Here is a 16,163-nt window from a genome sequence, read left to right on the forward strand (position 1 = left end):
CTCCCAGGGAGCTGTTCTCACATCCCAGCTGTGGGTACGGTTTGAGCTTAATCCACAGGCAGGGTTTCCCCGCCCTTGCAATGCGCTGTGCACAGTGGCATGTATGATTCTGTTTTCAAAATCTGAGACTCCCTGAAGCAAACGCCTGACGCAGGCTGCAAACGGGGGAGGGCGATTTAGGAATCAGCTGTTCTGTGCTTTTTATGCAGAGTGAGGTTTTCCCTCGCTTTGGGAACAGAGATTGAGCCCCTCCACGGGGGACTGAAGTCTAACATGTGCTTGCGGAATAATTGATGGAAAAGCTGAGCCTCCAGCCCACTTGGGCTAAGTAGGAATGTGCAGTATGTATTACTCACTGGCCGGCATTCGGCTCTACTCCTTGCTGAGCGGCACTTTCACTTTGCTGTTCTCCCTGGGGCTTTCAGGCTGTTGAGTGTTGTTAACCATTGTCCTCCCTGATGGTCACGGCAGGTTTCCTGCTGGTGCCCAGTCCTTCACTGCGTTAAGAGAAAAATCTCACAACTGATTTATCTGCCCTGTAATGAAAACAAGCAGTTCTGCTACATTGCTTACAACTTTTGCTAGCTGAGCCTTTGTAATTCATTGCGTCATAGAAAAGTCTCGGGGAGAAATTTCAATTTCATTGTTCTGTTCCTTCATTTCTTTCTTTTAAGCATTTCACAATTCTTACCTGGTTTTGAATTGAATGAGCAAATTCCATCCACTGCTGACAGGGTTTATGGCAGCCTGTAAATGTACCAAAGCTGTGTACAGGGTAATTGGGAAGCCTTCCTTGGAGTCACACCTTGTTGGTTCAATATACCTCAGGCAAAGTTCTCTCCAGCAGAATTCATTCACATGCCTTCATCTGCACTTGCAGTAACCACAGGTAAGCAACAAATAATAAATCTAATTCTATTGATATCTGTAGTTAAAAGGTAGTTTTAACACTTTGCCGGATGGCATGTTTTACCTATCAAACATCTTTGAAATGAAAGGGTATTTTTCACTATTTTCTATCTTAGCAATACTACTATGTATTAAATACTATGTATTTAACATGAAGTCCTGTTCCCTGTAGATACCTCAGAGAAAGCAGTGTCCCAGCTTGAGGCCAGAGAAAAAGTTTTGTTTTGTTTTTAAGTAGCGATAGCATTTTCTTATTTCTAGAACTGCATATGACAGATACATCTGCTTCCAAGCAGATGGGCAATTTTTCTGACAATTCAGCAAACAGAAGGCAGGTGCAAGGATTTTTGGCAATAGAAAGTTTGCACGACTTGTTACTATTAAAAGAAACAAAAAGCAAAGTGCAGTTAAATGGTGGTCTTGCATCGCAGCCCGAGCTTCATGCTGAGCTCTGTGATAAATATTTAGGGGAGCACAGAACAAACCAGCATAGCAAGAGCTGTTTCCCCTTCTGAATTTCTTAGCATAATTGGAAGAGGCTCAACTCTTGAGAAGGCTGTTTATTAACTTGAGAAAGCTTATGTATGTAGAACAGTGACTCCCTATTTCCACAAAGGAAAAAAACAACTGATCAGTGGGGACAGCAGCCCTAGGATAGCTCAAGCTGGACGCCGGGTTCACCCAGCTATTGAAGGTTGCGGGGTCTGCTTTGTTGAGCAGGATGTGGTTGGTGTCAGCGTCACCACTTCTTCCTCGGGAAACACAAAGACCCCAATTAATTAAGGGAACCAAACTCCTCAAAGTTGAGCATTTCTTATTATACCCTGAGCACAGCCACAGTCTGGCTGAAATAGACAGAGCTGGACAAACGCAAATCGCTAGGTGGATGAAGACAGATGTTAGATTGCACTGTTAGTTACTGTGTTGTTTGATACTGTTTCCAAATGCGCAGAAGCTTCTTTCTAAGGTTACCACTGCACCAGCAGCTATCTGAGATTCAAATGCAAGAAGTACTTGCAATCAAACCAGTTTAATTCATGTACATTTGTACAATTTGTATTAAAAAAAAGAAAGAAAAAAAATAGGTACTTGCAGACATTAACATAAAGACCAAACAATATTTTCTATTTATTTAAAAAGCTTTAAACATACAGAAGCAAACCCCTAATTATAAATGCATCATTATGCATAGATGTTACTGTTTACACCATACTGCTGGCTGCTTGTATTTTTCCATCCAGGAATCTAGTTAAACTCCAAGAGTGCTTATACATTCCTCTGAGCTTCCTGGCCTCAGAACTGCTTGCTATCTTATCAAGTCATTGACCTCCAGCTGAAAACATTGCTCTAAAAAAAGAAAGTCAAATCTTTAATAAACAATTAAAAGTGCATTAACTGTAGAATTGTTTAATTTCATAAATGCTTAAACAAGTCAGTGAAAAACACCACCCTGTGAATTAGCTTTTTGCATTATTGATTGTAAAGTATCGTTTTAATAAGATTTTGCTACTGCAAACTTTAGTCTATTTTATTTTGTGCAACCTGTTGGTTGCATGGTGTGTAGTATTCCTGAAATACCCACTGCAGTACATTGACACTATTTTACATTTTTAACTGCGTATACAATGCTCTTGCTGTATATCCCCGTCCCTTCTTACAACAAAATAATTTAGCTCAGTGAACAGAAGCCCACTCTTAAAGAATGTTTTCGTTTGTCTTGTATTTTGCAGGAGACAAATGCCTATTTCATTCTAAACAAATTCAAAATAACATAACTTCGTGGTAGCTAAAAACCAAAGGTTTTGTTTTCTGCTGTATGCAGGTTTAGATAAGAAAAAAAAGTGATGGCTATTCTGCTTGTGTCCTCGATAAGAGAATACTGCCTCTTACAACATCTATATCCAATTGTATCTATTACTGCAATGAGCTCTAGCAAAAAAATAATAATCAATGAATGGTTTCATAAACAACAGGTGATTAAAGTAAAGGATTTATTATAATCTGCTTACAGTTGTTTGCAAAGACAGACATACGTTTTTGCATAAAGATATAAATTGCTCTTTAAAACTAATTTAGTGTGTTTAATTATATGAAGTTTCTGTGAATTATGAATTGTACCAAACCAAGATTAAAAGTAATAAGGTACAAAAATAGGAGCAAACAGACAACAATTTGGACTGGGACAGGCATTTAACAGTGAAGTGTAGAATATGGCTTTGCTATTTTAATCAAGCAAAGTTACTCTGAGACAGAAAAGGAGGCAGTAACTTTGTTAATATAAAAAGCTGCTGCAGACTGTATTCACCCAGAACCTGGCTTTGAAATTTTCTATTTTAGACTCAAAAAATTAATTAAAAAAAAAAAGGTGAAAAGATGGATGTATGACTGTTTCTTTACTGTAAACAACCAGTCTGCATGCTGTGTATCTCACGCTGGAAGTTTGGCTTTCATATTGCTGTGCAGGTCAGTATTTAAAGATCTGCCTATGAATTAGACTTCCAAAATGCAAATAATATATGTATGTATATATTTATATATAAAAAACCTCTCTGAATACAGTCTTTACAGGTTACCCATTGCATAAGGCAGGTGTCATTTAAAAAGACAAGTAGCACTGACTGTCTTCAGTGCACCAAAGCACACCTCAAAATTTGGAATCAGAAAGGGTACGTAACTCCTATTGGACCACTGTTTCAAAGAAATGCTACATTCTGACTGGTCAAGGGACAAATCATAGCTCAAAAACATCAGTGTCACCCAGAGAGAACACTACAGATTAGGACTCAGAAAAAACTATTCTATTTAAATTAGCATATGGTAACAACAGTTGAGCCTCAGAAAAGTTCATCTGTCCTCTATTCTACACCAAAATTTTGTATTCATTTATAAATTGTGAAATATAGTGTAAATCACCTCAAAAAGGTTTTGTTCACAGTCTCGTTCTAGAGAAAAAGTTTTGAGACAAAATCAGACCGAGCTGAACTTGTAGCGTCAACAGTTTTCTTTTCCGTGTGTTCTGATTATTACAAAAATTCATACAAAATTAAACGCGCTTTGAGTTTACCACTAAAAATTCTACTCTGCTAATCTGCCCATATCAATACCTTGCCATCCCTCTTGCTGGTACTTACTGTCATGATCTGCATGTTCCCTTCCTCATAATCAGAAATCGTTCTCCTCAATCTGAAATAATAATCTGACCTTCAAAGATGTTTCATATATCCGGTATTCGAAGGGAAAAAAAAAACAACACAATTTGGGAAACATTAATTAAAAATAGCAAAATCATTTAACGGCTTATCTGCCTCTCCTCCCCTGGGAGACAAAGGGAGTAGGGGGCAGGAACTCACGCTATCATTATGCTGGCAAAAGCTTTGGAGAGACTGTAATTTGTCTTGTTAAATGAAACCTTCGTAAGTGGCAAACACAAAAAAGTGTTGTTTCGTACAGAAACATGAAGCAGGATTTCCAAGATGTGCTCATCACGTACACTTGCAAGCGAGACAAAAGAGAGAAAAATATGGAGGAAAATAGAAAGGCTTAAATACAACTGAAAAGGTTAAGTGTGGTTATTTACAACAGATACTATAGGATGGTAAATTAGATATGATGCTAAAAAAGGCACAGCTTTCCCTTTCTTAAATACACTGTAAACGGTTCATTATGCATGCAGAACATTTCACTTTACAAAAAAATTACCTTGTTTGTTTAGACAAAGATAGTACTTAAATAGTCTCCAGCAAAATAGAGTTCTTTCAAAAATACTTTCCCATTCATCCTATTAACCATTAAAGATTTGTTTGTCTCATTTACAAAAGTTCCTTACACCTTATTTCAGGTCCTTCACAATTTATACATACAGCAATGTACAGTACAGCAAAAGACTGCAAAAAATTATTTGTAAAGCCAGCACAATAGATACTATAAATTGATACCAGGGCATTTGTTTTCACATCTTATCCTTCTTAATTAAATAGTAAATGGACACTTAACACAGTGTATATCATCTAGGGTGGGATAACATGGGATAACAAATGCCACAGGTGGGGATAACAGAGTATTCCACACCAAATGTTCTGTTATTACTTTACACAGTAGGGTTTTTTTTTTTGTGTGTGTGTATATATGTGTATATATAGAGTTTTTGTTTGTTTTTTTTTTTTTTTTACAAGAAAAGAATATTAATGCCCCATATTGACTTTACGTTTTATGTGCAAACCAAGGGTAAGCTTTAAAAAGTTCTCATTAGTTCTTGAACCCTTTTAAAACAAGCAAACGATACCAGAAACTACATGGCATATTTAAAACTCCATCTGTTAAAATATCAAAATCAAAGAGTTATTGACTAGATATGGCTTTTCATCCAGAGGAACAGGAACATTTTCTAAGTGTTTTAGGGTTATGGGGTAATTTCCAAACATCTAGGTCTTGCCAAATCCAGGTCAACCGTTCTCCATTCCCCAAACCCTTCATATGATTTTAGACTATTCAGAGACTGCAGAACAAGTGTAAATAGCATGTTTAAAATATGGTTTCTTGGGTCCTTCATGGGTGTGGAATAACACAGGGAAACTTAAGGCAAAGTTCTTCCGTTTAAGACATGTTCTATCACTTCCTGTGAAAGTACAGGGGCTTGGCATTCCCAGATTCCACCTTTGGTAGCTGGTCACTGATGATTTCCACCAGCATGGCTGGAAACTCTACTTTCAGTGCCTGAGACTCTCGGAAGGTGTAGAAACAGAATTCCAATAAGTCACTAACAAGCTGAAATACAGAAAGAAACAAATTTTAGGAAAAGTGCAGAGAATTTTGTATCCAAACAAGAGCTTGTTGACAATGAGAGATTATTACTAAGAAAACGGTATCTTACTCTGACTTGGATAGTCCATTTGCAAGCAACAAAGCGACAGGCAAATAAAAGTTCTCAAATCTCCAAGTGCTGCTTCACTGTTCAATTAAACAGCATTACCACCGCCGAGCTCATTTTTCAACACTATTACACTTTTCATTTCACTAAGAGGTAACTGGCCACTATGAAAACTGTTGGTGCTCCACACGTCTATGAAAGTAAACGCTTCTGCCCCCAGGGAAAAGATCAGCCATATCCTACAGTATCTTTACATCCCAGCTGAACATGGAGGTGTTGAGTTGATAAAACATTTGTATTCATGTGTCAATACCTTTGTGATACACGCACACACCAGCCACACTTTTTGTTTTCTTCTCATTAAGCTTCCAGAGGCACCATTTAGCTAAGTATTAGTTCTTTTCAAAAATAAAGTTCTCTATTTTTGGTAACAGCGCACTAAGCACAATGTGTAGAATGTGAAAGATGAGATAAAAATTTCTAAGGAGTCCCACAATGACAGAAAAAGAAATTTATATGATACCTCAAGTACCGAGTTACTCAATATAGGACCACCACAGATCCCATGTGCACCTTATGCTCAGCAGCAGCAATCCTTTAGCTGGCAAAAGTTTTCATCGATGAAATCCTATCACAGTTCTCCCACCTGGCAAAGGGCTGCAAGTTAAAATCCTAAATGGCAGACAGATACCATCAGCTTTCTGAATTTTGGAGAAAAAAACAGTACATGTCTTAAAAGCACCAATAAATTTAGTCTGGATTCTATCTTGTCTTAAGTTTTGTTCTTTTCATTTGTCAGCTGCTGAGCTTCATTTTGCTGTGTACCTTATAGGAAATGGACCACACTACATGAATTACAGCTTTTTTATCTGTCTCCACACAAAATTGCAAACTGTTTACAAAGTCAAAAATTACGCGCATTCAACTTTGGTGTCTTCTGTCTTTACAAAAGATTTACACATTTCTCCTTGTGCCGTTATCAAATACGAGTTTGTTGTTCCAGTTCTCAACACAGAAAGTTGTACTCTTCAGTAAGGGCTCAGCTAAAGAGGCAGGAAATAGAAGCGTACTCCAGCAAGACTGAAAAATAACCTCATACAGGCAATGTTGGACAGCCCTCCTGCAGCACTATACTATACCAGACATTTTCAGGACTTTCACAGCTGTTCTTGCAAACATATAAGCAATTTATGAACACTGAGGAAACGCTGGGATCACTGAGACACATAACTTGTTGCTGTTGAGCACTACGACAGTCTGTTTGCCGTTGCTTAGTTCATTCCTGATCATCTGGCATGTCATGAGGTAATGCTAATTAATTAAAACAGATGCATGCTAAAGAAGTAGTGTAGACAGAATTTGGTTTTCAAGGAAAAAATGCTCATGTTCAAAACTTTAACTTCGGCCATTAGGAGTAGATTGTTCCTGCCTACGCCATACACAGAAAACATGTTATTACGTTGGCTCTTGGCAAACAGACACCATCCTACTGCCTCTGTCATCAAACAGCAGCAAATCAGCAAGCCAACCCTTACAAACCAAGCCCTGCCTGGACACCAAACACAAGTACTCGCACACTGCTGAATGGAAGAGAGGGCTGGGACATCTCTGCCAGCCCTTGCCACCCAACTGACCATGTCATACTAGTGACTCACTGCTGCAAAATTTAAGCTAATTCCTGCCTCATTATGCCAATCTTACAGTTTTATTGTTTTGCTATTTTTTTTTTAAAGTAATGACTTCAAATGCAGTGAACTAGGTATCACAGAAAAATATACTCAAACTATTAATTCTGTCTTCATAGCTAGCTTTTAGTCATATTAAGTATACATAAGTATGTGGACATGTAGAATAAAGGGGAACTGAAAAATATGAATATTCATGAAAAGAGCGTAATCTATTCTATACAATAAATGAGGTAACAGTCCAGTAGGAAAAGCAAGAGGTGATCACGGCTGCTGTCATAACACAACACATCATAAGTGCCACCACTCATGCCAAGGGAGAAGAAAAGTTAAATTTACCCAGCAAGTAAAAAAATATCATCCAGAACTCTAAAACTACTTGGTTTTGGAGCCTTAATATGTTCTATACCAAGTCAGTGCTCTCAAATGTTTGGCTCTCTTATTCCTTTCTTAAGCCAAGTTACCAACTTCAACATATTCAACAACAATCAGTCACTGTAATATAGCAACAGCATTCAGAGCTTAGAGTTGAAACGCACATACCACATGTGTAATAAGGACCACTGCACTAACATTAAATAACTAGCTTTAAAAGCTGCATTGTTAGGGGCCCTAGTTCTAGTATTTTTTGTGTGTGTGTATATATATATATATGTATATATATATGTATATTTTTAACAAAGGAATAGACATAGGAGAATCAGAAGCACTAAAATGTGAACAATATGGTAAGGTCAGCTAGCGAAGGCTGCAGAAATAACTGATGGGAGGGAGAAGGAAGGCTGAGAACTAAGCAGTGAGCAGTGCTCTTCTCTACACATGGTTCACACGTGCTCAAATGCTTCCCAGTGGCCTTGCACAAAGGAATGAGAAATTCAGGTTCCATAGGCACTGTTAGTTTAGAAACCTGAGTCCTGCTTCTGCAACCCAAGCAGCATTCATCTGATATTACAGCACACCAGTTCACTTGATTTATAAGTGGTAAGTAAATTAGCTAGACCTTTGGATTAGAAGAGAAACTCCCTCTCCAGTAAGGAAATTAAAAGCTTGCTTTCTTTTTGAAGATACAAGCTCTGTCCTTGTGGTGACAGTGATTGATACACCACAGGCTACAAGTGATCTCTAAATGAGAAAGATAACACATCTCCATGTTTGCCTCAAGATTTTTCTCCACCAAACAGACTGCTGGATAGAATTCTGCAGGCAGGGATGTCCTGTGGTCTGGAACCCTTCACCACGTCAGTCCGTAACTGCTCATCCTTCTCTCATCACTGCCCGCAGAGCTGCATTTAAACATTCTCAAGGCTACCGCCCTCCTAGTAGTCCTCAGATTTTGTCTTAATCAATCTTTACATCTGTATGCTGTATTAAACGCCTCTGGGAAAGAGGACGAATAATCAAACTTCATTTTCTGTTATTAGGGTGGGTTTTTTCATTAAATGGACTTTTTCTACCCATTCTGCTCTTCATAATTAGAAAAATGAATCTCTTAATGAAGTCTCTGAAGTTAATACAGTTACCATGACCTCTGAGCACTGATAATTTTTTGACAGCAAAAAGCATTGCTTTCAGTTTGGCAATCACAGCACGCCTGGTGCTGCCAGAAGTGCCTGGAGCGGTCTCTCTCGTGCAGGGCTGCATGCTCCTGTGCTAAGCTAGTTATCTCACGTGGGAATCTCCCATGACCTGTGTGCGTGGTGTGGAAGTCCACAGACACTGCTCTGTCAGAAGCACGTTTGTAATGAAGCCTCCTGATCAGCAATTAAGGCAGCAGTAGGGTAACAATGCAACACCAAGTAACATTTTGTTACTGTTAAATTGCAGCTATCACCGACAAAACCTCAGCATTCTCACACCACAATGACAGTCCAAAAACTTTCTTTTTTAACTTAATGGAATGAGTCTGTGCCTGTTTCTTATGGAGCTGGAGTGGTTGCGTTGGCAGGAGGCAGCTCCCTTACATGCAGTATATACTCTACCTCAGAACCACCATGAAAAATGATCACGAACCAAGTCTCAGCTATTCCATTACAACCATAGCCCCTTTTGCTTCCAGTTCTATGAAATTCCCAGGATGCAACTCAGCGATTCTCCTGAGGGCTTCAGCAAGCTGAACACGGCACTCCAGGATGGCTCAGGCAGATTCTCAGAGGTACATGCAGCTTCAGTGGCTATCTCCTGGATGCTCTGTTCCTTCCCTATGAAATCTGGGACTGTAAATACAAAGACTGAAGTTTCCCACAGAACACAGGGGAAAAGAGGCAAGGAAAGAAGATTCTGAATCCAGCCATGCTGTGCATTTACCTCATGGCAGCATGGAGTGAAAGACAGATAGGAAGCATATGGATTAGGCACAAAAAGCATCTAACCAGTGCAAACAGTGAACCCAGTTCTGCCTGGACAGGTGCATTTATCTCACTTAGGAACTGCACTCATTCCACCCCTCCTTCCATAAACATATGCACACAGAAACCACAGCACTGCAGGTAGCCTAGATCTTGACAGCTGGACATGCCACGGAGGAACCTGAGTTGAACTCTGTGTACTCAGAGGATGCATGCAAACTCAGAGGCACACACCACTGAAGTATCCTTAGCCCTTGGCCAGGATAAGCATTGGGCAAGGCCTGCCTTGTCCTGTTGGGAATGGGGAGCTCTGCTGTCCTCCAACAAACACCTTGTACCGTAACAGAGGATACCCAACCACAGCAAAGGGAACAAGATGAGCTTTAAAGCAGCCCACTGTCTGCATCAGGGAGCTGGGATCTGATTTCTCACTTCACAGACACGTATTAACTACTACATGCGCATTGCTGTAGTTTCTGCAGTGGCTGCAGAAGGATGAGGGGTTAATATTGCCTCTCTGTGCACACTGAAATGCCTCTCCACAGAATTTGGGTGCTGGGAATACACAGCTCACCAGCAGTGGGATACAGCCTTGGCGCATCAAGAGCAGCAGTGAGTGCACCCAGAGGTGCTGGCAACAGCTGAGGGGCCCATCTGCTGCTCTGCATTTGCAGAATCGAGTACATGCAGAAAAACACTTGCATCCACTGCAGTGTGCCTTGCAGATCTGCCCCTGGAGGACTTGTGCCTTCTTCCCACTGTCAGCTTTTTCAGCGAGTGTAATCCTGGCTCTCTCAGCCCACGGAAAGATCCACCTCAGCTATAAAGTATTCCCTTCAGGAACCATAAAAAATTAATTATTCAGCAGCATGAGCCTTAAAGAATTTATTTTTGTTTGGCAGAAAATATCAACAAGCAAATGACAGAGCAGCGCACTGCCTTGCCAAGACAAGGGGAAGGTTCACATTAGGGTTTAATGTCATGGCATCAAAACAAAAGCCCTCTTAACTCAAAATCTGTTTAGTATCAGCCAGATTGAAACCAAACTCAGCTTTTGTTGTGCAAAGCGCCTAACCATACCCTAAGCTCTGTATATGAAATGAGGCTTGCCATACGAGATACAGTGCTTCCTGCCAAAGCCAACAGGAGATGCTGAGGAGGCTCCAAATGAAGTTTTTGATACCATGTGCAGCACATCTGTTTCTAATGTTCCTGTGTGCCATTCGCCCAATTACACAGCACTGTTCACCTATGACCAGGCACCACATATACCTGTCACTGACATGCCCAGGCCAATCTCTGGGCACGAGCCTGAACCAATTTCCCTTCTGGGCACACGTGGGCTGTCCCTGTGACATGGTGGCTCTCAGCATGTAATGCTGTCGTGAGACGAGGAAAGCAGGCTAGACTTGAGACAAAAAATATAGCCCCTACACCAAGGAAAATCTGTGGATCGTATTGCTTCCCACAATGCTCCTAGAAGCTACCCATGCTGCCATGCAAAGACATGGCAAGCAGCTCACCTCCACTGTCTCACTGAGGCAGAGGAGGGGCACACCACATCACTGTGCTGACAGTCTACAAACACCGGCTGCTGTTGCTGCAGCCACCACTTCCATGCAGCACCACGCAGACACAGAGCGCTGCTGCAGCACACAGTGGCCCATGGGCACGGACCCGCGTTTGCCATGTCTGCTAGGGATGGATTTCCATCTCTTAGCTTTCTGGGTTTTGCTTTGGTGCTCAGAGGCTTTATGGATTGTTAAGTAAAGCTGCTGATTTTTCCAAATAGTTCAAGTGCCTACCTGGCCTTCTTGAAAATTCTCCTTTTTCCCCACCTCGGCACTTTCTTACCTGCACATATGTTGTTCACTCTGTGGCTGAATGATTTAGAACACAGAGCGATGTAAAACCATACTGTTTTTTGTTGTTGTTGTTGTTGTTGTTGTTTTTTTCTTCCTCACGTTATATAAGCTAAGCAGCCTGTAACCTGATATTCCCACATGGTTTATATCATGTAGCCCTCAGAAAGCCTATTTAAAAATCAGGTCGATAAAAGGAAGCATGAAGGTGCAAAGCAGCAATATTCCTTTATTCCTGGCTGCCATGCTCAGGTAAAGTGAACTCCACAATGGCGAGAAGCTGCTCTGCTCTGATGCAAAAGCTGGAGGCAGCACAGGGACTGAATAATCATCAAATGTACACAAATCCCTTTGGGCTTGTGCTGTAAATGCCATTGCTGTAGCTACGGCAGCATACAAACAGGGAACTTCAGCTCCAGTTAGACTGCTCAGCACCAAATATACTCTGATCCTCTAAAATTATAATGGAGTAAGTTAAAAATACACAGGTGGCAGCTGAAAAAGTGTTCCTCACAAGGAAAGAACTGAGCAGAAAATTTGCATTTCCGTGGATGGAGCAGAGAAATCCTGCACTACCTGAGAGTGGGGGTAAAGGAGCAGCTCTCAGGTCTCATTAATATTATCACCATTCTGCATTTGTTCCGATGGATTTCAAAAACTGAAAACCGAAAAAAATGCATTTTAAACCAGAAAAAAAAGCAAGTGTCTTTGCTGAACATCTCAGATAACACCTCTGAAAGGAAGCGCTGTACAAGTGGTCTTTGAGGAGGGGAATGCCAGCAATACGACTTTCTTTATGAAGTCTCCTTTTGTAACAAATGGCTCCATTAAATGAAAAGTGACATAAAAATAGCTTAATTAAAAATGAAATAAAACATAAGAGCAGTCTGAGGGAGCTCCTCCTCTGGTTAGCTCAGCTTCCAGTGGTTAGTGCTGTGTTTTGGAAAATGTTTGTAGGACACTGTGGCATTCCCAGCAAGCGTGATCCTGCCACCCGGCCAGTCAAACCATGCAAACACATCCACTTAAAAACCACTGAGATAGTGTCGGTTCTCCAAAGGGTCAGAAACCATCTAAACACAGGGGTTTGTGAGCTGTCCTGAGGTTCAGAAGTGAACATCTTGCGAATGATTTTATCGCCCACCCCCTTTTTTTCCACTAAAACACTACAACTTCCTTTGCTGGCACGGAGCAAGTGAAACCTGATCTCCAAAGAATGAGCTGTTACTGCAGTACTAATAATACTCTCCCTGCCTCCCACTAAGATTTTCAATGTTTTAATGAACAACAGAACAATATTTGAAAAATAATTCCATATGTACATTCTGTAAACAGACCTCGGGCTCTTATACAGATTTGACCTGAAGTGCACTGTACTGTACTGTCTCCACAAAACTGAAATTTAAGTCAAGTACAAAGAAGTACATTTAAATTCAGGCTCTGAAAGCAAGAGTTATAGTTTCTTTGTGCAGCACGTTTACCTTCCTGCCCGCCTAGGGTGAAATAGGACCGTTTTCATCTTCCCTGCAGTTTACCAGTTGGTACTGGGAGGTCATCCCTGAGTGCTACTGTGTTCCAGCCCTGCCTGTGGGATGACACCTCCATAGCACCCAAACCTGGCAAAACTCACTCTTTGACCTCAGGAGCCCTCAGTCATTTGCTGACCATGACAGCTTCAGAGAGAAGGGGTGCAAGCCCGGCAAGACCCAGTGCCCTGAGCAACTGTGGGGCACTGGAAACCCCCAGGCTGGGGAGAGCATCACGGCTGGTCCACCTATATCCTCACAGGGGGTCTCACCTGAGAGAGACCGTGGGATGTGAGAGCTGCAATCAGCAGTGAAGGGTATGAGCTGTATCCCTGCCTTGGGATTCTGCCATGGAGAGCGTACAGGTACAGCCCTACTGCTGCTCAGAGGGCCAAAACTGCTGCGTTTACCACTTCATCAGCCAGAACCAGCTTATTTATTCCCAGCCCGATGTTACAGACACCTGCTCTGAAATCATGAGCTGCTCCTGTGCACCAGGCACTCACCACAACCCTTCTGAGTTGTTTGGAGTTGAGCCACCCACAGCCTGGGCGTTTTGTGATTAAATACTTTTATTTTCCTACCGTCATCCATGACATCTCGCCCCTGATGCACACAAAACAAGCACTGGAGGGAGACAGGATAGAAAGAACAACCTAACAACATAGCAAATTTTATACTTTAAAAAACCCAGTTAAAGCTTCAAATAACCAAAATGGTTCCAAAGTCTTAAAAAGTCAAAAATAAACTTAAAAAAAAAACAAAAAACACCCACCTGTAAAAGATCAGCAAATCAATTCATCATTTATCAGCAGATGCCCTGCATGGTGTATGTGCACTGCAGCTAACCGAGGACCACAGCTAACATCATTTTTGCAGTTGAAGAACCTCTGATCTTAAAGGAATCACTGGAGAACACACTACCATTTAAAAGAGGAGAAGGCAGCAGAACCCAGCCCTTAATGACTTACGTTCTCACATTTTACTTGACAACTGACCTTGAATTAGTCTGTTAACAACTTTTCCCGGACATTTCTTTAAAAATGTGCTGTGATTTCTTTTCTATTTTTTTTCTTCCTATGAATTAGCATAATTAAAAACTACAAGTTTACCTTAACGGAGAGAATTTTACTCAACTTGTCTGCACTCCTTGAGGAGTTATACTTACATCATGCATGGAGTCAAGAAGTTTAGTCAGTTGGTAGAATCTCTGCCAGCTTTGCCCAGAGTTACTTGGACATTTAGTTACCATCTTCTTTAGTTCTTTAATGTAATTTGCCCTCATTTCTTCAAATGCAGCTTGGCTTTTGAGACCATCCTTGGGAACTGTCATTAAAAAGACAGTCTTACATTAATATTAACTGCATTGCTTAATTCTTCTGTTGTGCATACTTAAAAAGTTACACTAGTCAATGGATGAAAGAATTAAAACTTTTAAGAAACATCCACAATTTTACAGACAATGCTATAGAATCAATCAGCACACAGATTTTCAAGTGATTCAAGCGGCCTCTCTTCCTCTCCAGATCCACGAGTGCAGACCATATGGCTGAGGCAGAGGACAAAATACCATCTCACAAATACGACACATACTACCCTCGTGCTGAAACTGTTTTTAATACAAACCCAACCACACACACACCGAGAAAGGCAGATGTATCATGAATACTTCTTTAGAATCTGAAGATGTGATTTATCATTCCTGAATGATTTCCCACACTTCAGAGAGGAGAAGAAATATAGAATTACAGCTGTGATGTGCAGAAATGCTAAAAAGTGGCATCAAGTAACATCTAACATTTCTTTGAACGATACTGAGCATCTGCAAAACACCTAGAACAGAGGGTCTTTATTCCATGTGTAACAAGACTCTTTCCCAAATAGGCATTCTGATCCAGGGTTTGACCAAAGCACAGTTGCAGCCTTTAATGAAAGCGTTTCTACTGTCCTATCGAAGTTGTCATCTGCCAAAGGAATCATTTCACAAATGGGCTAAAAGTGGAGTTTTGACATGTTCTACTGCAGCTGACTTCAACAATGCTAATTACAAAAGCAAATACAAAGTTTCTTTACAGGCTGTAAGTACTTCTGCACTCTAGTGAGCTCTGCAAAGAAACAGGAATTACTTACTGATCAGGTCTCTGGGAAACTCCTGAAGAGGTTATTAACAATATCACACAAAATGTTTTCATGTTGTAATAACTGGATTGATTGATTATCGCTTAACCGTCAGGTATTTCTATACTCTAAATGTTAGTCTACAGAAGAAAAAACAAAATACTACACTGCACAGGATTGAGCTTATTTTCTAAGCGAGTTGGAAAGCTATGTCAGTAAGTTGAATGTGAAGTTACTTACTAAAAAAGAAAAAGGGGTGATCTTCCAATGTAGCTTACTCTGATTTAACGTCTTGACTGAAATTGTCTTGCTCATCCATCCCCTTGTCTTTGAAATCCTGTAAACTGCCTTCTACCTCAGTGTAATCACTTAATAAGCGCATAACAACCACCCAAAGTGCTCAAGCAGAGACCTTAAGAAAAAGCACTTGTTATCTTCTATCACCAGAATCAACCAGAGCAATTTTGTAATGGAAAACAAGGAGGAGTTCTGCCACCATGTGAGCAGCAAGAACTTGGGACCACCAAGTGCTCCAAGGGGGCACGAGAAGGAATCTTTGGAAGCAGACTAGGAGGTAAGAGCTCCAACCTGCCTACCACTTGGTAAATACTGCTCTTTTCTATTTAAATTTTAAATTGTAGATGCCAAATATTTCCATCACTCAGCTGACAGAAAAAATAAACTGTCTGAAACAGATGTGCCAATTCAGTTAAAGCCAAATGAATATAGAGACATCAGTCAAGATGAGTAAAGCTATTAGAGCATACTGTGGCCCCTGCATAAAATGCACAGGCTTTATAGTTCCTTTACCCCAGTTCCGTCTTCCTAAGCTCTGCTTAAGCCACACTTTT

At 40.6% G+C, this 16,163-nt stretch overlaps 1 protein-coding gene across 1 annotated transcript in view; it reads right to left on the reverse strand.

The window, feature by feature from the left end:
• Positions 1-2,013: 2,013 nt before the first annotated feature.
• NR3C2 (nuclear receptor subfamily 3 group C member 2) overlaps positions 2,014-16,163 on the reverse strand; it is a 197,018-nt gene continuing 182,868 nt past the window's right edge. Inside the window, exons 7-8 of the mRNA XM_010709546.3 lie at positions 14,363-14,520; positions 2,014-5,673 (exon numbers count right to left, since the gene is read on the reverse strand). Coding sequence (XP_010707848.1) covers positions 5,518-5,673; positions 14,363-14,520 — 314 coding nt within the window. The 3' untranslated portion in view covers positions 2,014-5,517. The remainder of the gene's footprint in view (positions 5,674-14,362; positions 14,521-16,163) is intronic.

The sequence above is a fragment of the Meleagris gallopavo genome, chromosome 4 (genome assembly GCF_000146605.3).
Source record: "Meleagris gallopavo isolate NT-WF06-2002-E0010 breed Aviagen turkey brand Nicholas breeding stock chromosome 4, Turkey_5.1, whole genome shotgun sequence".
Taxonomy (NCBI): domain Eukaryota; kingdom Metazoa; phylum Chordata; class Aves; order Galliformes; family Phasianidae; genus Meleagris; species Meleagris gallopavo.